General features: G+C 36.6%; 1 protein-coding gene and 1 non-coding gene across 4 annotated transcripts in view; both read right to left on the minus strand.

The window, feature by feature from the left end:
• The window catches only part of Tbc1d19 (TBC1 domain family member 19), a 170,399-nt gene that overhangs the window by 96,621 nt on the left and 47,521 nt on the right, over positions 1-26,257 (minus strand). For all 3 annotated transcript variants that reach the window (XM_045130142.1, XM_004656101.3, XM_045130143.1), the window contains 5 exons: positions 15,429-15,503; positions 14,010-14,073; positions 11,895-11,941; positions 6,828-6,938; positions 3,328-3,400 (listed from right to left, as the gene is read on the minus strand). In XM_045130142.1, coding sequence (XP_044986077.1) covers positions 3,328-3,400; positions 6,828-6,938; positions 11,895-11,941; positions 14,010-14,073; positions 15,429-15,503 — 370 coding nt within the window. The remainder of the gene's footprint in view (positions 1-3,327; positions 3,401-6,827; positions 6,939-11,894; positions 11,942-14,009; positions 14,074-15,428; positions 15,504-26,257) is intronic.
• On the minus strand, positions 19,132-19,234 carry LOC123453378. The gene has a single exon (XR_006632771.1). It is a non-coding gene; the product is annotated as a U6 spliceosomal RNA (small nuclear RNA).

Raw genomic sequence — 26,257 nt, forward strand, 5'->3', positions numbered from 1 at the left:
TCTGCCTCTTTCTCTCTCTGTCTGTCACTCTCAAATAAATAAATTTTTTAAAAGACATTTCTATAATTTAAATATTCAACTATATGAAATACAATACCTTTGCTTTTTAAGGGCTCTACTTCTAAACCAAGAATAAAATACCCTAAGGAGTCAGAGTTTCTAATCTTTGCTCTATGTTTCTTGGAATGCCATGAAAACCACTCTGTTAACAGATGCACCAATATGGATAGAAATTGCTTGGAAAAAAAAAGGTTCTCTGTCAAAATAAGATGCTAAGCTGAAATAATTTAGTTTTAAGATAGTTAAAACATCTTGTATTTCTTTTTTAATATTTATTTACTCATTTATGAGGGAGAGAGAAAAAGAGAATGGGCACACCAGGGTGTCCTGCTGCTGTAAATAAATTCCAGACATATGCACTACTCTGTACACCTGGCTTTACATATGTACTAGGGAATTGAGCCCAGAGCTTCAGGCTTTGCAAGCAGGTACTTTTAACCACTGAACCATTCTTCTAGAATAGGCATGTATTTCTTAAGTTATCTGGCACAGTTCTCCCCAGTCTTATTTGATAAGATAAAATTTATCAAGGGGCATATTATGAGTACTTATAGAACATATTTCAAGAAATCCTGTACCAACAGAATTTTTATTTTAGAAAAGAACAAGGTATAGAGAGTGTCCAGCTAGAAGACTGATCTAATAAGATTCATTATTACATATATTAAGTCAAAAGCACTCTTAAATTACATGCATGTGGCTCACAGTGCTAATCCTGCTCACCCTGTTAACACTGGTCTTTAAATAGTCTCCACAAGGAGTGTGACATATGTTAACATGAATGCAAACTTGGAAGTCTATATAAGTGACAGATATGACTAATTTTAAGTTATCGTTAAGGAAGTTCTATAGTATATGGAATGTATATAGTACAGACCTTTCTCTAGACCTTTCTGAATGCTAGTGAGTTACTATGTAAGAAATGTACTTTAAGTAATATATAAATGAGTAACTGTAGCAATTAAAACATAGGTTTTAAAGATGAATAAAAAGTTACTTTACATAACAATCTTCAATATAAAACTTGCCTCAAGTCCAACACAAGTATTAACATTTTAAAGCATTTTGGTAAATTTTCAATTTACCAAAGCCACAGACATGGACTGAAAAATAGTGAATGCAAGACAAAAGTATTTTGGTATGACTCATCTCATTCTTCTTTTGAAGTAAATACTCCAACCTGGAATATGAAAGTCTGGCAAAAACACAAATACTGCATCACTAAAAACAGTCTCATAGGATGACCATTATTAAACCCAATTTTTAGAGATCCTAATTTGAAAAGTAGGGAGAGCAAAAATAACTGCATCAACTGAGAGAGTAATATCAACTTCCTCTGGCAGGCATAGGTACTCTTTGCTCTGCCCCAATTTCTCCTCACGCACAATGATTTCAAGCACCACAACTCTTTGATGTCACCCCATACCTCCCCCCAAAACTGAAACTATGACTCGTATCTAGCTACTAGCCCTTAACAGGGTCACAGCATACACTTTTTGTATTAGTGAATTAAAGAATGAAAACCTGTGGTATAGCCCAATAAGTATACTAAGCTTCCTAGAGCCTAACCACTATAAAGTTGAGAGTAATTTTTTTTCTTTTCACAATTTTTATTAACATTTTTCATGATTATAAAAAATATCCCATGATAATACCCTCCATCCCCCCCCCACAATTTCCCCTAAAATTCCATTCTCCATCATATTACCTCCCCATCTCAATCATTGTTAATTTTAAATAATTATTAAAGATATTTTCAAAAGTGAGAATCATAATTCAAGGTTATGTTACTATTCCCTTCCTTTATTATAAATGGTTAACACTGGCCATAAACAAAGGTATAAAATACTTCATAAAATAACAGTCCAGGGCTGGAGAGATGGCTTAGTGGTTAAGCACTTGCCCGTGAAGCCTAAGGACCCCAGTTCAAGGCTCAATTCCCTAGGACCCACGTTAGCCAGATGCACAAGGGGGCGCACGCGTCTGGAGTTCGTTTGCAGTGGCTGGAAGCCCTGGCGTGCCCATTCTCTCTCTCTCTCTATCTGCCTCTTTTTCTCTCTGTCATTCTCAAATAAATAAATAAAAATGAACAAAAAAATTAAAAAAAAATAACAGTCCAACGAAAGTGACAAGAATGATAACAATACCTATCCTAAGAGGGCAAAACAGTGTGCTAAATATGCATTTTATTATAATAAGTACCATTTATTATAATAATACCATTATTATGTAATGTTACTATTATTACATAGTAACAAACAACCAATTTCCTTAGTTTATAGAAGAAACAAGCGCAAACAGGGGTAGTAACCTACACAAGCCACACAACTAGCCAACAACGGAGGCAAGCTCAAAACAGTGAGACCCCTAGCCCATGCCTACCATTACTTCCATTACAATATAAGCTCCCATACTTTTACTTTCCTATTATAGTTAAATACTCCTCTGGTCTTTTATTGAAATGTACATTGTATTTATGAACAAACAACACAAAAGAGAAATGTTAGAGAAGTTTTCTGTATAATTCTGAGTTCAAAGATGCTATTTTAAATTTCTTATTATTTGAGAGAGAGAGAATGGGTACACTAAGGTTTCTTGCCACTGCAAACAAATTCTGGATGAATGCATGCACCTCTTTGTGCATCTGGCTTTATGTGGGTACTGGGGAATCAAACCTGAGCTTTGTAAGCAAGTGCCTTTAGCCACTGAGCAATCTCCCCAACCCCCAAAAGGCTATTTTAAAAGTCCAAGTCTACTTGAAGGAGATGCTGGTGTTCACTTAACTTGGTCATTTGAAAAATAGATACTGACATCCAGGAAAAGGAAAAAAAGATGAGGGTTACTAACAAAGACTTTGCCAACAATGACCACAATGTACATGTCTAAAAATTTTTCAAAATCATTTTGAAGACACTCATTAAAAGAAAAAAAATGTCATTGAACTCTGATAATTAAACTATCTAGAATCCACAAGACAATAGTGACCAAGAAGAGACAAAAACATGCTTAGCCAGTCCTCATGGCTCACACCTACAAATCCCAGCACTCCAGAGGCTAAGGTAGAAACATCACTGTGATTTCAAGACCAGCCTAAGCTACAAAGTGAGCTCCAGGTCAGTCTGGGCTGGAAACCTTGCCTTCAAAACACATATTTAGTTTTCAAATACAAAACATTTACTAGAATAATTTGTAACTAGCAAGATACTCTTCTATAATTCTCAGTCAGCAGCTCCCATTATCTGTATGCTGCACAGGGAAAATACTAACCAGGAGGCACTTGTGTAGCATCATCTATCCCCAGCTGTCCTGTACTCAAGCCAAGTTCTACAAAGCATTCTTTCTGAAAAACAACACATGAGGAATTAACACACATATCAGACTTTGTTACACATTAAAAGTTCATGTTCACCCAAATCTCAACTTGAATAAAAAAATTACAAATCTTTGTTTTATTCCAATATCTAAAAAAACAAAAAGACAGTACTAATATATCTAAATAGTCATACATAGGTTCAAAATTAAAAAGTAAACCATGGGCTGGAGAGATGGCTTAGCAGTTAAGCGCTTGTCTGTGAAGCCTAAGGACCCCGGTTCGAGGCTTGGTTCCCCAGGTCCCACACTAGCCAGATGCACAAGGGGGCGCACACATCTGGAGTTCGTTTGCAGAGGCTGGAAGCCTTGGCGCGCCCATTCTCTCTCCCTCTATCTGTCTTTCTCTCTGTGTCTGTTGCTCTCAAATAAATAAATAAAAAATTAAAAAAAAAAAGTAAACCAACTACAACTATTTACTGTACATAGGACGACATGACACTTAACACTTTCATGTGAAGCATAATAGAAAAGGTATAAGCATTTAGATATAGGTAGTAAGAGATTAAAACATATTTTTCCAAATATAGAACCTTTACTAATATTTTTCTTTCTCCTAAATTTTTGTTACCTAACACACTTTTTACTTGGAGCCTTTTGGCCAATATGAATGCTGCTATCATTTTAATTCAAAAATTGTTATTGATTTTGCATTTTAGCTAATATACTAATTAGCAAAGAAATGATACATAAATACTTTTTGTGGGGGGTTTCAAGGTAGGATCTCACTCCAACCCAGGCTGACCTAGATTCACTATGGACTTTCAAGGTGGCCTCGAACTCATGGCAATCCTCCTTCCTCTGCTCCCCAAGTGCTGGGATTAAAGGCGTTCGCCACCATGCCCGGTGATAAATATCTTTTTGAGTAAATAAATTAATGCTTAAAAGTTTCCTAAAAGACATGCAGACACATGCACACACACACACACACACACACACACACACACACACACACACACTACCTCACATCACATGCACAATTTACCAAGCTTACCTTCCAGTATGGTTGTCTAGAGTGACCCACATGAACCTCTCTCTATCTGTGCTTTCTATGATACACCTTACTCAGATTTGAATGAACTTCACTACAAATGTCTAAAACAAGTTTATTTTTAAGTAAACTTGAACTATTAAATGCTTGGCTAAAATAAAGAAAAATTAGATTTATTCTCCCGATTTCCTCTAGTTATCTAATAATATCCAGGGAAAGTAATCATGTCTGTCTAGAACTTTTAAGCACATAATATTCTATATTATACACATTATTTTATTCTCCAAGCAATTATGTATTTCTATTAATAGTTACCTCAGTGTTCTAAATGCTAAGCCATACTTCCTTCCCATTTCAAATGGAATTAGTTTATTTTTTCCTATTTATGTTATTATGTAGGCTAGTGATTTATTAGTGTTACTCACAAATAGCTCTTCAGCCTAACTCACACACACATGCATTTCATTTTAGGATTGATTTTAAATAACCATTATATTTTAATTTTTAACTAAAATTGATTTTCTCTATAGTTAAAGCATTGCATTTATTACCAGTTTTTAATAGCTAAAGCAGTAAAAGTTTAATGTGATTCTTATGCCTGAGTTTGACCCCCAGCACCACAGCATAGATTTGGCCATGAATACCTGTAACCCCAGTTTTGTGGAGGCACAGACAGGCAAGCCATTGTTGAGGCATGATGTATTTATGAAGACATTTCTTTTCTTATACTTTATTTTTTCATGTTGTTCATATCTAAACCATGTCTTCACCTTTACAATTTTCCCTTTTTAACATAATTTCACATTCCATTAAGCCTGTGATATCATCTATACTTTTGGTATGCAGGAATCTCTTCGGTACCCTCACCCTCATGTTCCATCTGGGACAACCATGGTGTTTCATGTTGGAAGCTCAGATTTAACATGGGAATCATGGCCTCCAGTGCTGTTGCTGAGAAGTCAGTGCTACTTTCTTGCATATGTCCTATTTTTTTTTTATTGTCTCTTGTTCAGTGCTTTGATGTGGGTCTCCTTTCATCATGCCATTGAGTACCTGGCACTCTTTTCAAACTTGAGAGCCATGCCTTTCACTTCATGGAAATTTTAATGACCATGAAGAAGTCTTCCTACATTTCATTCGAAAGCTAACTCCTCATTGAAATATGGACTTCAGAGAAAAGGCAATTTCCCTTAGTGTCTCACCATGTTATGAGCTCCATGAAGGTTGGTTAAACTAAATAAAATGTGCTTTCTTGGGCTGGAGAGATGGCTTAGCGGTTAAGCGCTTGCCTATGAAGCCTAAGGACCCCGGTTCGAGGCTCGGTTCCCCAGGTCCCACGTTAGCCAGATGCACAAGGGGGCGCACGCGTCTGGAGTTCGTTTGCAGAGGCTGGAAGCCCTGGCGCGCCCATTCTCTCTCTCTCCCTCTATCTGTCTTTCTCTCTGTGTCTGTCGCTCTCAAACAAATAAATTAAAAAATTTAAAAAAAAAATGTGCTTTCTTAAACAAAATTTTATAAAGCTCACAACTTATTTCAATTGCTTTTATAGCCATATGTCAGGCACCTGAATCCCAACAAACTCCCTCATAAATGTATGCTGTTTATTAAAGTAAGAAAGAAGCAGAAACATTTACAGGTCAATGTAAGCTTGGCTTTTAATTTTATTTGCAAAGCAACTTGTTCTTTCTTATACATATTTGGAATTAGAAGGATGTTAGTGGGTTGAGAAGATGGCTCAGTAAGTAAGAGCTCTTGCTGCACAAACATTAGGACCTAAATTAAATCCCCAGCACCTACATAAGAGTCAGGAATAGGCTGGAGAGATGGCTCAGCGGTTAAATGATCTTGCTTGCAAAGCCTGATGGCCTGAGTTTAATTCCCCAGTACCCACATAAAGCCAGTTGCACAAAGTACGCATACATTTGGAGTTTGTTGGCAGCAGGAGGAGGCACTGGTGTATCCATACTCTCTCTCAAATAAATAAAAATACTTTTTGTAAAAAAAGAAGAAGAGCCAGGCCTAGTGGCGCACACCTTTAATCCCAGCACTTGGGAGGCAGAGGTAGGAGGATTGCCAGGAAGATCACCATGAAGTTGAGGCCACCCAGAGAATACAGAGTAAATTCTAGGTCAGCCTGGGCTAGAGTGAGACCCTACCTCAACATAACAAAAAAAAAGAAAAAAAGAAAAAAAAAAGAAAGAAAGAAACAAGAAAAAAAGAGAATACATTATGCCACACACATGTGCCCATACGTACATACACACCACACACTACACACACACTCCAAAAACGACGGCATTTTAGTATTTCAAATATGCTATTACTTTAGATACATGGTGTACTAAACACATTCTCCTAGTGGCTATCTTTGAAAATATGTTAATTTATTTTAAATGCCCATACTTACCAATTCTGGGATGTTTTTTACTTTCAGAGGAACTTGGATTAAACCCAAATGAGTCCTAAAACTAACAGAATCACCATTTTCATAATTTGGGTTGCGAAGATTAATTAATACCTTTAAAAACAAATCCAACAAAATTGGTTAGTTTCTTTTTTTTTTTAAGGTTTCACGTTCAATAGTCACACTCTCTCCAAATACAAAAAGCTGTTACAAGTCAACTGAACACAGAGGCTGTGTGCAAAGTTGGAAAGAAAGACAGCGTATAAAAACTTAGGGCAAAGCTGACTCTGGTTTGTGTTGGCTTCCTGAGTGTGGCTCTTCCTCAGCCACCTGAGCTCAGCAAGGAAATGGTCATTTGATGAAGTACCAATGGTGGACCCACAATAAAACAGACACATTCGAAAAATTAACAAAAGCATAATTACCAAAAAAAAAAAAGTCACTGCTTCCTTCTTCTGCATTTTGCTTTTCAAACATTTTTTTTTTTAAGTTTTAACTTTTTTTTTTTTTTTTAATCTTGAAAAGTAGACAGAAAAACAGCTCCTGGAAGAATTTACAACCAAATGCATGAGTCTAGGAAGCCTTGGGGCCAGAGAGGATGGGAGGGAACTGAGAGGCAGGGCCCCCTCAGGCACTGCAGCCTCACTGTGTGACCAAGGGAGAAGCAGGGGTTCTTTAGTCAAAAATGAGCAGGAAAAAAAAAAAAAAAAAAAAATGAGCAGGAAGACAGGAGGTGGTGGAAAGTGAAGAAGACAAGAGAAAAGAAAGGTCACTGTTGCCTGTTTGAATCCAGAGAAAAATGCCTGGCCTGCATAGGAGAAGAAGGTCCTCAGATGGGAGGCTGCTCTGGGATGACACTGTCCCCAGCACCACAGGACACAGAGAGGGCAGAAGATGGTGGAGGCCATTGCTGATGGAGGAAGCCAGCAGGATAGTTTCCTTACAGAAGGTTTACTCTAGCCAAGCAGGGATATTACTGTTGTATCACAGTTAAAAAGTATGTGGGTTATCTGTAGTTCTTAATTACATTTTAAAACAAAATTATATGGAGATATGCAAATATAATATCATAAATATTTTACTGCTATGAAGCAGACAGCTGTACTTAGGAATAAAATCCTATTTTTATTTATTGACAATTTTATATATGTGCCCAATGTATTTGGATCATAACTCCTCCACATTACCTTCTCATGACCCACTTCCCATCCTCCTTCCACTTCTTAGCCTCTTCTTCACAGCTGCTACCTCTTTTTTAAAAATTTTTTTTATTTTAAGAGAGAGAAAGAGGCAGAGAAGGAGAGAAAATGGGCGTGCCCGGACCTTCAGCCTGCTGTGAACGCACTCCAGATGTGTATGTCCCCTTGTGTGTATGTAAGACACTGAGTGCTTACATCACTGTGCGTCTGGCTACATGGGACTTGGAAATGTGAACATGAGTTCTTAGGCTTTGCAGGTAAGTGCCTTAACAGCTAAGCCATCTCTCCAGCTCTATGTCTTTTACTTTAATGCTTCTTTTTGTTTTTCTTGTATGTGGGTGTGACCCACTGAGTTCAATTAGGGTTGGCTCCATGATTTTAATTGAGATAGTTTTGCTATCCTAATTAATAACCTAAAATGAAAGTTTAAAAAGAATTGATTCAAAATATGAGAAATTTGATGATTGGAGAGCATAAACATGCTTAAATATATCAAAGGTGAATCAAGAAAAATAATTGCATAATTTCAACCTATGTAGAAAATTTGAGAATCAACTCTTAACAGTTTTAAAAGCACAAATTAGTGGTTAAGGCGCTTGCCAGCAAAGCCAAAGGACCAGGTTCAATTCCCCAGTATCCACATAAAGCCAGATGCACAAGATGGCAATGCACCTGGAGTTCATTTGCAGTGGCAAGAGGTCCTGGTATGCTCATTTATTTTTTTTCTCTCTCTATATCTTTCTCTGATTTCTGCTTGTAAATTAATAAATAAAAATCATTAAAAAAAACCACAAATTAACAATGTTTTGAGAGAGACAGTGGCATAAGACTACAAGGTATCTCCTCTATAGCAAACCCATAAAAAGAAAAAGAAAGAAATTTCAGAAGTAGAGCTAACCAAAAAAAGATCACTTACATACTTTTCAAAAAAGACAAGTAAAAATCACCAAGGATACTTATGTACCTTTCAATTGAAAATAGTATCCTGGGGCTGGAGAGATGGCTTAGCGGTTAAGCGCTTGCCTGTGAAGCCTAAGGACCCCAGTTCGAGGCTCGGTTCCCCAGGTCCCACGTTAGCCAGATGCACAAGGGGGCGCACGCATCTGGAGTTCGTTTGCAGAGGCTGGAAGCCCTGGCACGCCCATTCTCTCTCTCTCCGTCTACCTGTCTTTCTCTCTGTGTCTGTCGCTCTCAAATAAATAAATAAAAATTAAAAAAAAAAAAGAAAATAGTATCCTGAAGGAGATTATGACAGAAACACTGCTATATCTGAGGAAGGCATTAATGAGTAAGAAAGGACTGGTTGATAAATGGAATGTGCTGTGATGGATGCCAAAGTACTTTCTAAAACTGTAAAAGCTATGTTAAAATTGAGAATATGATTTTTTAACATAAGAGCTTTAGCAAATAACCAACCATGTTAAGTGCATGCTATAAGAACAGCACAACTATAAGCCTAACTATAAAAGTAAAGGCTCACATTGCATAAGAAATTCAAAATGCAGAAATGGAAAACGGAGATGAAACTGAGTACTATGGATAACAGAGAAGTGAAAACATTAGAAACATAGAAAATATAACTAAGGAATAATTGTAGAAAATGTTCTTGAATAGAGAAAAATTTCAACATGACTTAAGAAAAGGATCAACTTAGGAATACACTTTGAGGAAACAGAATGTTAGGAGCTCTTAAGGAGGAAGCAAAGTTAACAATATAAAAGTGACATGAAATGGTAACCCTTCCCTGCCAGAAAAGGGAAAGACTTAGGAGAAACTTTTTATAACCAAGAGAAATGAAACCATTACCAAAAAAGTAGTTTCTTACCAAACTAATATCTGTTTCAAGGTAAAATGAGACTAACTTACAACTCTAAAAGGCCTGAAATAATTTCTAGAAAAGGTTCATGATGAAAAAATTTATATCAGAGTGTAGCAAGATCAGAAAAGAAAGAAAACTAAAATGTGAGATATTAACTCCTTCACTTTACTCATTATCTTGGTAAATAAGTATTGAACAGCTATGTGCTAATAAGCATTGTTGGAGAAAGAACAGTTGAGGACAGAATTGACTTGCAGCTGGTTTATGGTTGCTCGTGCTTACCTACAGGGACACTTGTAAGTCTGGAATGACCTTTTGTTAAGATGACCTCAAATATGCTAACTAGTCCTTTACAAAGAGCTACTTCCCTGAGGGCATTCTGTATTTGTTTGCTTTCATTGCTTAGTAAAATTGTCTGCAGCTGACTTCACTGGGGAGGGGGCAGGATATGATACCTTGAGGACTGTGCCTTGAATTCCATGGAGACCAATGCATCTCTATGTGTCTTGTATTTCAAAATATCACAACAAAGTACAGCACACCCTATGGAACTGTGAGAGGACAATGCAAGCAAGATCTGCTGGAAGTCTCTGCATTTGTTCTTGTTGAAAGCCCTATGTGGGTCAAATCTCATGAAGTCTCATATTGGCAATGATCTGACCCTGTGTGATGGTTGAAAACATGAGCAAACATAATGAAGTTTCCTTGTGGGCCTTTCATTGTAATGGCAGAAAGTAGAAAATAAGCAAACTAAAATAACCAGTATGTAATATAGATGCTATGGAGAAAAAGCTGAAAAGCAGTTAAAGAGTTCCAAGCAGGAAAGCCAAGGGAGGCTATGCTGGGAACATTTAATCATGACATGAGCAGTGTGGGAATAAGCAGACAGGTATTTGTGGAAATACACTGTAACAAGGGAAAGCAAGCTGGGTGGGTGTGGTGGTTCAGGCCTGTCATTCTAGCACTTGGGAAGCTTTGGCAGCAGGATCCAGAGTTTGAGAACAGCCTGGACTATAGACTGACTATATAGAGAGTTCCAGGCCAGCATGGATTACAAAGTGTGACCCTGTCTCAGAAAGTAATCAGAGAAAGAGACAGAAGAAAGTATCTCAAATAAGCAGAAGGTGACAAGGGTAGCAAGGAAGCCACATGTAGCTGAAGTAAAACAAATTGGAAGACGAAGTAACAGGAAATGAATTCTGAGAAGCAGGCCTATCAGATTAGCTGGGCACTTAGGACCACAGCCTTGGCTTTGTGACAGGAAGCCACTGACTAACACAGGACTGGCTTGATCTGAGTCACACTTTAAGGTCTCTGTCTGGAAGGTGTGGTAAGAACAGATTTTAGTGGACACTGGTAGAAGTAGAAAGACCAGTAGAGAGACTATTACATAGTCCAAACAAAAGACCAGGTAGCTTAGATATACCTGCAGTTTCTGATGACAAGAAGTGGGTAGATGACATTATGCAGGTAAGTGGATGCAATTACATAAGAAGTCCCGAAGAAGGAGAATCACAAATGTGTGAATGCCTGCTGAGTTCTACTTGAATGTGTGCTTACACTTAAATCCACTTATCATCTTCATTAATAGTCCTATTCTTACTCCTATATTTGGTCAATCTCAATCTAGACATGTGAAAACCATCATTGTCTTTTCTTTTTCTCATCATCCCCATATATAATCAGTTCCTAAATCTTACTTAAAATCTTAAAATCCTCCAAATTTTTTCCATTTCCCATGCTATTATCTCAGTTCTGACCATCCTGCCTGAATTCCTAGAATAGGGGAGGGATTATAAAGTCATTTAGGCAGCATGTTACTTGACTTTTATTCAAAGTTTTCCTAGGTGATGTACTTACCTCTACTCTTGTCAAATTCTAACATATTTTACAAGAGCAATTATCAAACACAAATCTGGTTGTGCCATTGTACAGATTCAATGGCTCTGGGACTTTTCACGTGAGGATCTCTCTCTGTGTAGATACTATTACATAATTATCTCTTACATTATTCCTCTATCAACAAATACCTGTTTATCCAATAGAACCTACCTCAAGAAAATCCTTAGGTGCATAAACAGGTCGAAAATGGCTTAAATCTAGAATAAAATAGATAAAACCCAAAATCTTAGTGTATGGTCATTAATAAATGCTTCTGTATCTTTCCTGTGTTTTATAAATAAAAAGAGATAAATTAATGATTATTTGTTATACACTGAGTTAAGTATTTTAAATCCAAAGATCAAGATAAGCTCTCCCCTTGACAGCCTATAAGGTCATATATGGAAGTTTTCAAGTATTTAGAATACAAATAATGTATTCTTAATGGGTCCCTTTAGTTGCCTTGAACTGTGCTTTATATTATTGACAATTTCTGGCATTTATATAATATATTTTGATCTTGTTCACCACCCCAAGCCCTGAAAGCAACTCTAACATACTCAGTGGATCACATAAAATATTATTCTCCTTCCTGAATTCCAGCTGCACTCTGCTTCCTCTAACATGCCATTTCTTTCTCTTTCCTTCCATCCTTTTTCCTTTCTTCCTTCTTTTCCTTTCTTTTTCTTTTCTCTTCTTTCTTCCTTTCTTTCTCTTTTGACTTCATGTTTTATTGTCTGAAGACAGCAGTAATTCTTAAATAATTCTATTTACGTATTAGAAATCAATCAATTATGTTCTTACATGTAAATAATATATCTCAATCATGTTCATGCCTATTACCCTCTCATCCCCCTCCCACTTTCACTGAATCCACTCTTCTTTCCAACTAGTCTCCTCCCCTACTTTCATGTCTTTTTTTAAAAACTGAATTAGTTATGAGTTGCTTGCATGAGCAGGCATGGTGGTTTGTTACTGGAGTATGAGCAACTTATCAGTGGCTATACCACTGAAGCAAATGACTTCTTCTTCCCAGCAACCACTAACTGCTATAGTCCCTCATGAATGGATAGAAGAGGGACATATTGTGGCATTTACTTCCTGCCTAGTCCCTTACACTGTATCTTTAGCAGTGGTAAGGGAGGTAAGACAATTATAAGCATCTAACCATCTTAACTATGCCAGCTTTTGACACACATTTTGTTGGAGTGAATAATTTTGCTGGCTCACTACCTTTTCTTACAAACATGTTTGGAAACTTTATGTGGATAACTGTCAATTTGGTTAACCATCACAAGGAAAAAAATGGAAGGTTTGAAAAAAAGAAACAAATTATAGGCATCTATAATACACAGTTGTTGTTCAGTAAATGTATATAAAATGGGCTACACTTTAAATTTAAAATCAGCCAAAACTAACTTAAAAACATTTTAACCTCTCAAAAAAATATTTTTATTAGTTAACCTATCTTTGTTATTTCAATATATTTAAACATACATATCTTTTCCTGATTAATTGCCTTGAGTTCAAGGCCACTTTGAGACTACATAGGAAATTCCAGGTCAACCTGGGCTAGAGTGAGACCCTACCTCAAAACATCCCCCTCTCCGCAAAAAAGAAATTTTAAGGGATGAAGAGAAGGCTTAGCAGTTAAGGCACTTTCCTGAGAAGCCTATGGATGCAGGTTTGATTCCCCAGTATCCATGCAAACCAGATGCATAAGGTGATGCATATGTCTAGAGTTCATTTGCAGTGGCTGGAGGCCCTGGCATTCGCATTCGCATTCGCATTCACATTTGCATTCTCATTCTCATTCTCATATTCTCTCTCTCTCTCCATATATATATATGTGTGTGTGTATATATATATATATATATATATATGTATGTATATATACATATATATATATACACACACACATCTGCTTCTTTCTTTTTGTCCTCTCTTTCAAATAATTAAATAAAATATTCATAAAAGAAACATTTTTAAAAAGATAAACTTCAGAAACCAAAAATTGAATAATTTTAGTCTTTATAAAAATATTTCAAAATTTTTGTTTAGAAAGATAAATTATTTAATAGTCTCAAAGTAATGGAAAACTTACATCAAATTTAAGAATTCTTAAAATGTAAAATAAAATTTAAGCAAACAAAACAGATGATAATAAATTAGTAGAGAGGGAAAATATCCATCCTTTCCAAAGTGTTCATTATATTATTTTAAATCCATACTTAAGAATGCAATTCTTTTCTAATTACTACCTTTTGAAGAATGTTTTTCATATACCTGGCTCATCAGTTCCCATTTCATTCCATTTACTAAGAAGTTCTTTCTGTTCTCCTAATGGTCTCTAAAAAAAGGTAATTTTTCAATTAGTTTCACTTTTGAGGCTTAGCAATGAAGCTTAAAAACAGGAATCAATAACTTACTTAAAAGTTTAGATAGGCTACCATAAACTTAAGGAAGAAATTCATAAAACATTCTCTGAATTACACTTAATTATTTAACTATTTTATTATATCTTGTCTTCAAGGCTTAGTCAGAATATGATACTACTGAGTCTAAGAAAAACAAGCACATAGTCTACATAGGCCAGTGAAATTCACAAAGGAAAAATTACTCCTGGGCCACACACTACACCTCTTACCCCATCAGCACTCTCAGACATGCATGGGAAGGGCAATGGCTAAGGGAGTGTGACTAAGTCAGCAACATAACCTTCACATAGGAAAGAAAAGATATGACACAATACTATATATTTATACCACTTTCATGTAATTAGATTCTTCTTTCCATGCCATTCTGTTGGTGCCTTCAGTGGCTTGTTTAGATATAATCAAAGGATATCATCATATATACACTCTCCATCTAGCCAACAAGCATGGAGGGAGACCCAGTGAAGGGAACCTCCAACATGTTTGTGAATAGTACAGGGAGCCTCCTAGTGACTTTGTACTTGTTTCCTATCTCTCTTCTTCACAGCCTAAAGTGTCAGGTAAACATGCAACACTGGGTCAAAATAGTATTCTAGAAGAGATAACAAACTATCATTTCCATTCTTTATAGTAACACCTTATTTTCATTTACAAGATCATAATATACCTGAACTCCATCTCTACCACAAGGAATAGTGCTAGTGTGCTTAATGTAAAAAAGACTAAAGGTCATTAAAATCTTTAAAGTAAGCTGGGCATGGTGGCACACCCCTTTAATCCCAGCACTCAGGAGGCAGAGGTAGGTGGATTGCTGTGACTTTGAGGCCACCCTGAGATTACATAGTGAATAATAAATAAATAAATAAAAGTAAAATATAATATAATAAATAACAATAAAAATAAACTAGTAAATAAATAAATAAAATATAATATAATAAATAAATAAATAAAAATAAACTAGCAATAAATAAATAAATAAACTAGTAAATAAACAAATAAAACCTTTAAAGCACACCCAATCCTTACAGCCAAATTTATAATCTATGCTATAGATTCTTTAGTTTTGTTTATTCTCCAAAAGGTTTATTATAATAATCTTTAAAGCATATATAGTAAGAATATATCCACATAATACAGATTTTTATTTCCAAACTAGTAAAAGAGAAATAATGTCCTTAAATACATGTCATGATCAACATTATAGAATGGTGTGATACTTTTTAGTAGTAAATTCACAATGAAATACTTAAGCAGAAAATGTTAAAGATACCTTTCGTGCCAATGGAATACTCAGTTCAGTGCACATACTGTTTAAACTCTTCAAAATTCTTTTTTCCCAACTTCCCTGAAACAAAAAGAAAATCGATAATTGTTACTCATAATAATCCCTATATTAATCAAAAAACAAGCAAGTTATAAATTTATAGAAATGGTAAAGCTAGTTTTCTTTTCTTTTTTTTAGTTTTCGAGGTATAGTCTCACTCTAGCCCAGGCTGACTTGAAATTCACTAAGTAGTCTCAAGCTGGCCTCAGACTCACACAATCTTCCTACCTCTGCCTCCTGGGATGAGAAGAAGTGTTGGGATTAAATGAGTGGGCCACCACATCCAATTTAAGGCATGGTAGTTTTTGCTTTTTTATTTTTATTTTTTGTAAAGCTAGTTGGGATTGGTTATCTGTGTTCATTAGTTCACTCAATAAATACTGATCACTGCCTCCTATGTGCTGCCCATTATCCTAAGAACTGTGAAATCAGCAAGAATACACTTGGGATAGAGAATATCCCCGAAGGCCCATATGATAAAGACTTGGTCCCTAGTGTGGCACAGGTGAGAAGTAAGGACCCTACAAGGGAGATCCCTTAAGGCACAGGAAGAATGTTCCCTGAGGGCTTTGTGGACACTGGCTTTTCTCTCTCTCTCTCTTTTTTTCTCTGCTCATGAGGTTGCAGTTTCACTCTGTCATATGCTCCCATCACTATTATTTGGTATTCCTACTGGAGGCCAGAAAGCCTTGGATCTATCCAATCATGAACTGAAACCTTAAAAAAATTAACTGAGATAAACTATTTCTTCTTCTTAGATTTTTATTTATTTATTTATTATTTGACTGAGAAAGAGGAACTGAGAGAGAGAGAGAGAGAGAGACATAGAGAGATAATGGGCATGCCAGGGCCTCCAGCCACTGCAAACGAACTCAAGATGTGTGCATCCTCTTGTGTATCTAGCTAACATGGGTCCTGGGGAATTGAACCTGGGTCCTTTGGCTTTGCAGGCAAACACCTTAACTGCTAAGCCATCCCTCCAGCCCAAACTATTTCTTTTTGTACATTAATTATCTGAAGCATCTTGCTACTGATGGGAAGCTAACACAAACACTGAATGATAGAAAGTCTTAGCCCTCAAAAAAGCTAAGACTCTAAATGAGGGTGAACATGAAGACAAACAGGTCGTATTGTGGAGACTATCATGATGAAAAGCAGTATAACAAAAGGTAAATTAAATAAGCATTTTATAAATGTTTGATACTTATGAATCCATTAATCATCTATTATAAACAGAATTTCACAGATGTCATTTGATTATAATTTTCCAAATATGACATTTCACTCCTAAATATGTCACCATGCATATCCTTAGAATAAAGACCTCCTATATTCCACAATACCATTATCACACCCTGAAGTGAGATGTATAAGAAATTAAAACAGCAGGAGAGAAGTAGGAGAGATCCAGAGCCCACACAGGCAGGCCAAAGCAGCTACGGCTCCAGCAGCGGTGGCTCCAGCAGCAGCAGCGGAAGCTGCAGCGGAAGCGACAGCTCCGGCTCCGGCTCCGGCTCTGGCTCCGGCTTCGGCTCCGGCTCCGGCTCCAGCTCAGGCAGTGGCAGCAGCCACTCCAGCAGCGGTGGTGCCAGTCTGTAGGGCCACAGCTGTCAGGCTTGGTTTGCCCCACAGGAGAAGCCAGTACCCAGTTCCGGAAAACAGAATAGGGGCCCAGCGGCCCAGCCAGCCTACTTGAACCCACAGAACACCAAAGAGGGACGCAAGCAGAGCACAGCATAACTGAGACCAAAATAATCCAAAAAGGTAACTGGGATAGCACCAGGGAAGGGTCTCACCTGGTCACAAGCTGACTTGGAACTCTCAACAGACCAGAAATATTAACCTCTTTGTTGATAGAGGATTTGGTTGTTACAATACCTACTCTTGCATAAATATTCATTGCTGTTTTTGATTGAATGTGTACATTGTTCAGTTAAATTTTAGAATCTATCTGTATTTTGTTCCACTCAGCCTACTTGAATACTCTCATAGCAGGCAAACCCAACCCCTAGGAACACTTCTATAGATACTCTGAGAGTGTTAAGAGCCACACCTAACACCCTAAGCTCCTATCCTGAAAATATATATCATCAAAGCAATTGATACAGCTAAGAATACCCAGTAAACTAGAAATCTAAGCATTAACTTAATCCAAGATGCAAAAATATATATATTATAACACAAGAAACACTAAAAATCAAGACAATATAAATCCACCAAAAAGTATTAATGCATCAGAAATGACCTCCAGTGAGAATGAGTAAGAGGAAATGCCTGAGAAAGATTTCAAAAGAATGATTGTTAATATGTTCAAAGAAGTCAAAGAAGAAATCAAAGGAATGAAAGAGGAAATCAAGCCGGGCTTGGTGGCGCACGCCTTTAATCCCAGCACTCGGGAGACAGAGGTAGGAGGATCAGCGTGATTTCAAGGCCACCCTGAGACTCCTTAGTGAATTCCAGGTCAGCCTGGGCTAGAGTGAGACCCTACCTCAAAAAAAAAGAGGAAATCAAAGGAATCAAAGAAGACACAGGACACCAATTTAATGAAATAAAGAAGGCAATTCAAGACATAAATAAAGAAATAGAAATAATAAAGAAAAACCAGTCAGAATTACTAGCAATGAAGAACACAGTTAATGAAATTAAAAAACTCTGTAGAAAATCTCACCAGTAGAATGGATGAAGGAGAGGACAGAATATCTAAGCTAGAAGACCAGGTGGCAGATCTAATACAGGCCAACAAAGAGAAAGACAAACTAATAGAAAAGTATGAGTGGGAATTTCACGATATTTGGGACACTATGAAAAGATCAAACATAAGAATTCAGGGCATAGTAGAAGGAGAAGAATTTCATTCCAAAGGTATAGTAGATGTCCTCAACAAAATCATAGAAGAAAACATCCCCCAAATTGGGAAAGAGGTGCCCATGCAGATATAGGAAGCCTTTAGAACACCAGCCAGACAAAACCTGGAAAGAACCTCTCCTCACCACATTATAATCAAACTACCAAATACACAATCCAAAGAAAAAATATTGAAAGCAGTTAGAGAGAAAAATCAAGTTACCTACAAAGGCAAGCCCATCAGCATTACAGCAGATTACTCAACACAAACGTTAAAAGCCAGAAGAGCTTGGAGTGATGTATTCCAAATTCTGAAAGATAACAACTGTCAACCAAGGTTACTTTATCCTGAAAAGCTATCCATTCAAATAGATGGAGAAATGTGGACATTCCACAACAAAAGCAGGCTAAAGGAGTATTTGAAAACAAAACCAGCTCAACAGAAAATACCTAATAGAATCCTCCATGCTGAAGATAAGGAAAAGTACACAAATAAGGAACCTGGAGAAAACAAACAATACTCAAATACTAGTTAACACAAGACAGCAAAGGTAGAACCAGAAGTACAAAAAAGAAAAAAAAAAAAAGGCAAACATAAAAATATGGAACACCGGAATGGAAAGACTGCTTAGTGGTTAAGGTGCTTGCCTGCAAAGTGTAAGGACCCAGGTTCAATTCTCCAGGTCCCATGTAAGCCAGATGCACATGCTGGCACATTCATCTGGAGTTCATTTGCAGTGGCTAAAGACCCTGGTGTGCCAATTTCTCTCTCTCTCTCTAAGAAATAAATACAAATAAATTTTAAGAAAATATGGAACACTTCACAAATTTGGGTGTCATCCTTGTGCAGGGGCAATGCTAATCTTCTCTGTATCATGCCAATTTTAGTATATGTGCTGCCAAAGCAAGCATGTTACATCTCTTTTAATGTAGTTTAATTTCCAGTCTCTTTAGCCCTTTCAGCATGTGATATTAACTTGGTTGACAAGTGGAGACTAGCTGCCTTTTCAATGTGCCACAATCTGAAGTTACCTTGCTACTTTTTCCTGTATTAATAACCTCTCCTTCTATTCATATTATTTCTTAAAAACTGAAAACTTTAGCTTTTAAATTTTTATTTATTTAGCAGTATTTATTTGAGATAGAGAGAGAGAAAGAGGCAGATAGGGAGAGAGAGAATGGGCATGCCAGGAAATGAATTCCAGAACCACCTTGTGAATCTGGTTTACATGGGTCCTGAGGAATCAAGCTTGGGTTCGGGTTCTCTGACTTTGCAGGCTAGTGCCTTAACAGCTAAGCAATCCCTGCAGCCCTAAAAACTTTAGTTTTAATAGTCATAGATTTGTTTTTCCATATATAAAATATTTTAATATTCTGTTCCAGTTAATAACAGATTAAAATGTTAAGAGTAATTTTCTTGTCATTTCACTAAAATGTTTGCAGCCTGTTTCTGGTTCACCAAAGCCAACATCAAATAACATTAAAGTTCCCAAATTCACATATAATGAGAAGAAAAGGGGGTCCAGAGGACCATCATGATAACTCAGTTATACTAGAGTAACAGCAGAAGCTCTTGGATATGTTCTTAGGAAACTTTAAAATGTCAACTCCTTTGAACTGGGGCATAATAATGGTAAAGGTAACACTTCAACAACCGATGGCTTTTACAGGGGCTATCATTTTTCATAGTTATTTTGGTAGATTATTTGTATGTGTGAATGTTCATGTGTGTAAATGTGGGTGAGTACATGCCACAGCATGCCTGTGTAAGTAGTGCATTGGACAACTTTTTGGCATTGGTCCTCTCCTTCCATATCTTTTGAATAGGTTCTCATTGTTCACCCCTCCACTTTCCAGGCTGCTGGTCTGCAAGTAAATTCTCTTACCCTCCCCCCCCTTCCTTCTCATTGTAGGCATCATGGATTGATACAGTTTCATAACCTCATCACCTCAGAAAATTTAGTTCCTATGTAACTTTCCCAAAACATCAAACAGATGGTTTATTTCCCAACTTTGATGATACAATAACTAAAAAAAAGTTAAAATAGCATAAAATTTCCATAGAAAAAAATAGAAGCAGAATTTTTCCTCAGGACAGTTCTAAAATATTTTCTAGGGCTGGACAGATGACTTAGCGGTTAGGGTTAAGTGAAACCTAAGAACTCCTGTGTGGTTCTCCCACATAAGCCAGACACACAGTGATGCAAGCATGCAATGTTGCATATGCGCACAAGGGAGCACATGTGTCTGGAGTTGTTTGCAGTGGCTGAAGGCCCTGGTGCACCCATTCATTCTCTTTGTCTCTCTCTCCTCTCTCTGCCTATGTCTCAAAAATAAATAAATAAATTTAAAAATTAAAACATATTCTACCTATGGATTACTGAATAAATGAAAGAAATACTAACTGAATTGTTAAAGAACTCTTTGATTAGAGTAAAACCCTACCTCCAAAGCCCTCCCCCAAAAAGAACTCTGATTATAAAGAGCAAAGAATAGCCAGTTGAGAAATTATCTTTAATCTGTCCTTCCCACTGCTGCTAAAATAGATAAATAAATAAAACAAAGAAACTTCCTGGCTACTTTCTTATCAACACTTTCTGCTTTATGTTTCAGCTACTTATTATGTCCAGGATTTATTTCAGTTATTAAAGCAAGTAGCTGCCTTAAGGCAGAACCTGTATTCAATTTGTGTCCTTATTCAGTAGGCATTCAGTAATTATTTGGGCATAAATACTATAATGATTGGTGGAAAAGATGGAAATGCCTAATCCAACATAAGCTTATTAAGCTCCTGAGATATAAAGGTCAGTGTATTAGATGTAACAGGTATGCCAAGATGTTCGTGAATTGGTAGCTCTTTGAAAGGCATAAAACAGAAGTCAGAGCAGTGTGTACAGAAACTACTGTAATATAATGCAACTTGTGATAAGGGCTATGAAAGAATAGACAGCTGTAAGAGTTCAAAAGAGGAAGAGATTGCTTTCAACAGAGGCACAAATAAGACAACGGCATCAAAGAAGAGATGACACCTGAATTTATCCTCACAAAATAGGCATTTTTATAACACAAAGCCCTGAAAGGGCCCCCCAGGACAGGAAAACAAAATTTAAAATGTGTTAATGATGCAGGAGAAAAGACAAAATGATTCATTTAGATGAGCAAAAGGACAGTTATATGACAGCAGAAATGGGTATTAAGGAAGAGGAAACTGGGGTCAAACTTTCTGAATGTTGAGCTTTAGAGTAGGAATTTAATTCTCTAAGAAACTGGAAGCTACTGGAGGAATATATTACAAAGACTCATTTGCTTTCAATTAAAGTTAATACTGCTAAGAGTATATATAAGGAGATGGAGAGAGAGAGATAGAAAGTTGAGAGGTATAAAAATGAGACAAGAGAGCTGGAGAAATGGCTCAGTGGGTAAGCCTGTGAAGCCTAAGGATCCTGTTTCAAGGATCGATTCCCCAGTACCCACGTAAGCCAGATGCACAATGTGGTGTGTGCATCTGGAGTTCATTTGCAGTGGCTGGAGTCCCTGGTGCATCCATTCTTTCTCTCTCTCTCTCTCTCTCTCTCTCTCTCTCTCTCTCTCTCTCTCTCTCTCCCTCTCTCTCTCTCTGTCTTTCTCTCTCTCTCTCTCCCTCCCTCCCTCCCTCTTTATCTTTCTCTCTTTCTAATAAATAAAAATATTCAAAAAATGAGACAAGAATGTAAATTAAAGCTCAATATCTGAGTAAGTGCTCAATAAAAGTTTTCATTGCCAACAACATCATTATCAATGTCAATGTGGTAATAGCCTTGGTAATGAAAAGAAAAACTATGACATGACAGAAAAAGTAAAACTCAGTGATGATTCAGATAAAGAAAACTGAATTAAATGATATTTCAAGTCAAAATTATTATACTATTGATGGTGATCTATAGACAGAAGTAAAGAAGTCCGGAAGAGATGCTCATTTAGACTTTCTGCAATTGATCACACAAAAGCAATGTCCAACAGCCAGTGATCATGAAGGATTAAGGCAAAACAAAATGTGACATCAAAGAAGAGGGAAGCTCACTCTAGAATCTTAAATGAGACCATCAGAACACTGAGGAAAGTGAAAAACGTTAAAATAAATGACATACTGGCAGAATTGGAATCCATGCACATGTGGACATTTTGGAACAAACTAAATGGAAAGAAGATATCTATAAATAAATAAAAGTATAGCTACCAGAAAAATAATCTGCTAAAAGTTACATAAATGAATCTACACTAGTGATTAACAGAATTTTGTGATTCTCTCCCCCTTGCCCCCCAAAAATGTAGTTGACTATGTGAGAAGAGACAGTAGGCAGTACAAGTGACAGTAGGTTGAAGACTAGAAAGTCAGACACTATAGATGTCTGAAGGAGTAAGAGATTGTGAAGCACAAGGAAAAAGACGAAAGAATGCTGGGAAGGTTTCAAGCAAACTAGAGAGAGCTGCTAAAAGGACAGGGAACTGAAAATGGGCTCTCCCATGGAGAACAAATCCAGGAATACTTGTAGACATTAACTGATGGAACTCATATGATTTGAATAGGAAATCTCCCACAGGCTTGTGTATTATTTCCCAGCTGATGGTTTTGGGGAGTTGATTTGATCTTAGGGCCTCTAACTTAATCAGTGAATTAATCGAATTAATCCCTTAGTGGGTTTAAAATACAATGGCAATATTAGGACATGGTGAAAAGTCAAGGACTAGTTAGAGGAAGCAGTCAACTTGGGGCATGATCTATAAAGAAAAGTCTTGTTTCCTGCCTCCTTCATCCTCTTTGGCCCTCTTGTCCTGCTGCAGTGATTTTCTTCTGCCTCATCATAGCACAGAAACTATGAAACCAAATGATGGTGAACTGAAGCTTCTGAAACTGTGAGTCATAATGAATCTTTCCTCCTCTTAGTATATTATTTCAGTAGTGAAAAGTATAACACAGAAAACTGGTACCAGGAGTAGGGTTACTGCTGTGACAAAACCTGACCACAGGGTCCAGAAGCTTTTGAAACATGTGGGTGGAGTAACTGACTTATCAGTGGGTTATTCTACTATTTTTGGGAGGTGGTAAAAGTAGGAAGCAGACCCTTATTGGAGGAAGTAGGTCACTGACAGCATGCTCCAGAAAGATATATCTCATTCCTGGCCCTTCTCCTTCTCTCCACTTTCTGCTTACCATGAGATAAACATATCTGCTCCTCCTCACTGTTCCACCAAAATGTTCTCTCCTCCAACATATCACAGAAACAATGGAGCTGGAGGACTATAGACTGAAACCCCTCAAACTATCTGCTACAATAAATCTTTCCTCCTTGTAGTTGTTCTTGCAGGTATTAGTCTCAGTGACAAAATGTGTGACTAATAGAAGGGGACAATTCATATGAGCATGGATAAAGAATCAGGTAAATTAAGTCAATAACTATTCAGAATGCTCACTGGGCTGAGAACTATGCTATATGCTAAGTGTAGAAAGCACAGCCACTGCTCTTAACACATGAATAATTTAGAGGAAAGTTGGCAGATCTTCTGTAAAAGGAAATAGTAAATATTTTAGGCTTTGCAGGCCACAAGGACTCTACTGCAACTATTTAAATATGTCATAATGGAAAAAGAACCATAGACAATATATAAATGATTAAGCATAAATATTTCTAATAAAATATATATTAATAATTCCTATAATTTTTCTGTAACAAGATATGCTTATAATTAATTTTTTAGGCCTTGTAGCTTATTATAAAAATTTCCACACATACATAAAGATGTGAAAAAATAATAACACTTGCCCCATAAGTGTGAGTACCAAAGTTTGGATCCCCAGAAACCACATAATGTTGTTATAGTGGGCATCTGTAATGAAAGCAAACCTATGGCAAGAAGAGAGGTTTCCACAGGAGAAGCTCACAAGGCAGCTAGTGAATGCAGTAATGAATATGAGACAGAAGACTTCAAAATCAAGGTTCAAGATAAAGACGAGTATCCAGAGTTGTCCTCTGACATCCACACATACATGTGCACATGTATGCCAACACTCATACATGCATACGTACACACACACACGTGAAAGATAATTTAGTGGATATCTGAATACTCATCAGCTGAATTCTATTAACATTTTACTATTCTTATTTAGCATTTGTCTAACCATCCATTCATCCCTTTCCATTTAAAAACCTATTTTTATATGTATTTCAAAATAAATTGAAAACCTCATTACAGTCTCCCCCAAATACTACAACATACTTTTATAACTAGAGTCTAGTATTTTGGAGCTCATTTTGGTTAATTTTACATACAACAAAATGTTTAACTGTAAGTGTTTCCCTCCATGAGGTCAAGCACACACACACACACACACATACACACAGGCACAACCTAAACCATAACAAGACACTAACATGACCAGCAAAGCCAGCAAATTCCCTCATGTTTCTTCCTGAAAATCTCCACCCTCAAGCCTTCAGAGGTAATCCTTCTGAAAAATCTCTATCATAGATTAATTTCCCCATTCTGTTTGTGTAAGATTGATTTTGACTTACTATAAGACTTTGAGATTTATTCATATTATTCACAGTATTATTCATATTGTGTATCAATAGTTTGTTTATCTTTATTTCTGTGTAGTTTATATATAATTTTTATTCTGCAAATGATAGATATTTAAGCTGCCCAATTTGGGGTTCATAGGAATAGAAATGTCATGAAAATTCTTCTGCAAAACTTATTTGTAGGTACGTTTTTATTCTTATTGTAGATAAATCCCTGGAAAAAGAAAGTGTCAGTCACAGTACATAGGATGTTTATTTGCATATAAAACTCAGATTTTTTTCCAAAGTGGTTGTATCACTTGACACGTCTACCAATAAAGAATGAGAATTCAGGGTACCTCCACTAATATTTATCTTGTCCCTGTTCAACTGGGGCTGTATCAGTAGTATATAGGACACTGTTTTCACATTATTCTTACTTTGAGTTTTCAACCCGTTAAAAATAATTTTTAAACTTGTAGTTTGCAAGTCTTATAAAAATAGAAGGCAAGCTAGTTTCAACCTACAGACTATAGTCTGCCAATGCCTGAATTAGTGGGAGAGTATGAAAACAGAGAAATGCCACTTTATACACAATATGTCTATATACTATTTACATCCAGTGTCAGCAACTAGCAGAGGCTTCAAGAATGGGCTATTATTTGCTTGTCTATCTCTTCTTTCAGTCACTGGAGAAAGCCAACCTTTGTGCTTTGTTTCTTATTATTAACATTCTAAGACATGTTATTTTCTATGCTTTTTAGAAAGTTCCAAAAATATTTAGACCCTACATTCTTTTTTGTTTGTTTGTTTGTTTGTTTCTCAAGTTAGGTTCTCACTCTAGCCCAGGATGACCTGGAACTCACAATGTAGTCTCAGAGTGGCCTTGAACTCATGGGGATCCTCATACCTCTGCCTCTCCAGTGCTAGGATTAAAGGCGTGAGCCATCATACTCAGCTTTTTTATTTTTATTTTGTGAGTTGAAACCTTTACACTAAAAAGCCACACAATTCTTTAATACATGTTATTCAACTATTGTGTTTTTATGAAAATTGGATAATGTGGCCCTAAGACATGCTGCCTAGAAATACATTACCTATTTACTCAAAATTTCCATGGCTTTTTTATATTGCCTCATTTCACCATCTAATTTTGAGGGCTGTTTTAATGAAAATAAAAGATTTTTAAAGCCTGTGGAGCATGCATTGCCATGGACATGTCAGATCAATGCAGCATGATATCTGATAGCTGTTGCTGCTGAATGATGAGTTTTTTAGGATATGTTTAAAATTTTTTCATAATAAAAAAAATGTAAAAATCTTACTTTGAGCTCTTGCTGCACAGCAGAGGCCAACCCTGACTATGCGGCCCAAAGAGCCTCAGCCAGA

The sequence above is a fragment of the Jaculus jaculus genome, chromosome 11 (assembly GCF_020740685.1).
Source record: "Jaculus jaculus isolate mJacJac1 chromosome 11, mJacJac1.mat.Y.cur, whole genome shotgun sequence".
In the NCBI taxonomy this organism is placed as follows: Eukaryota; Metazoa; Chordata; class Mammalia; order Rodentia; family Dipodidae; genus Jaculus; species Jaculus jaculus.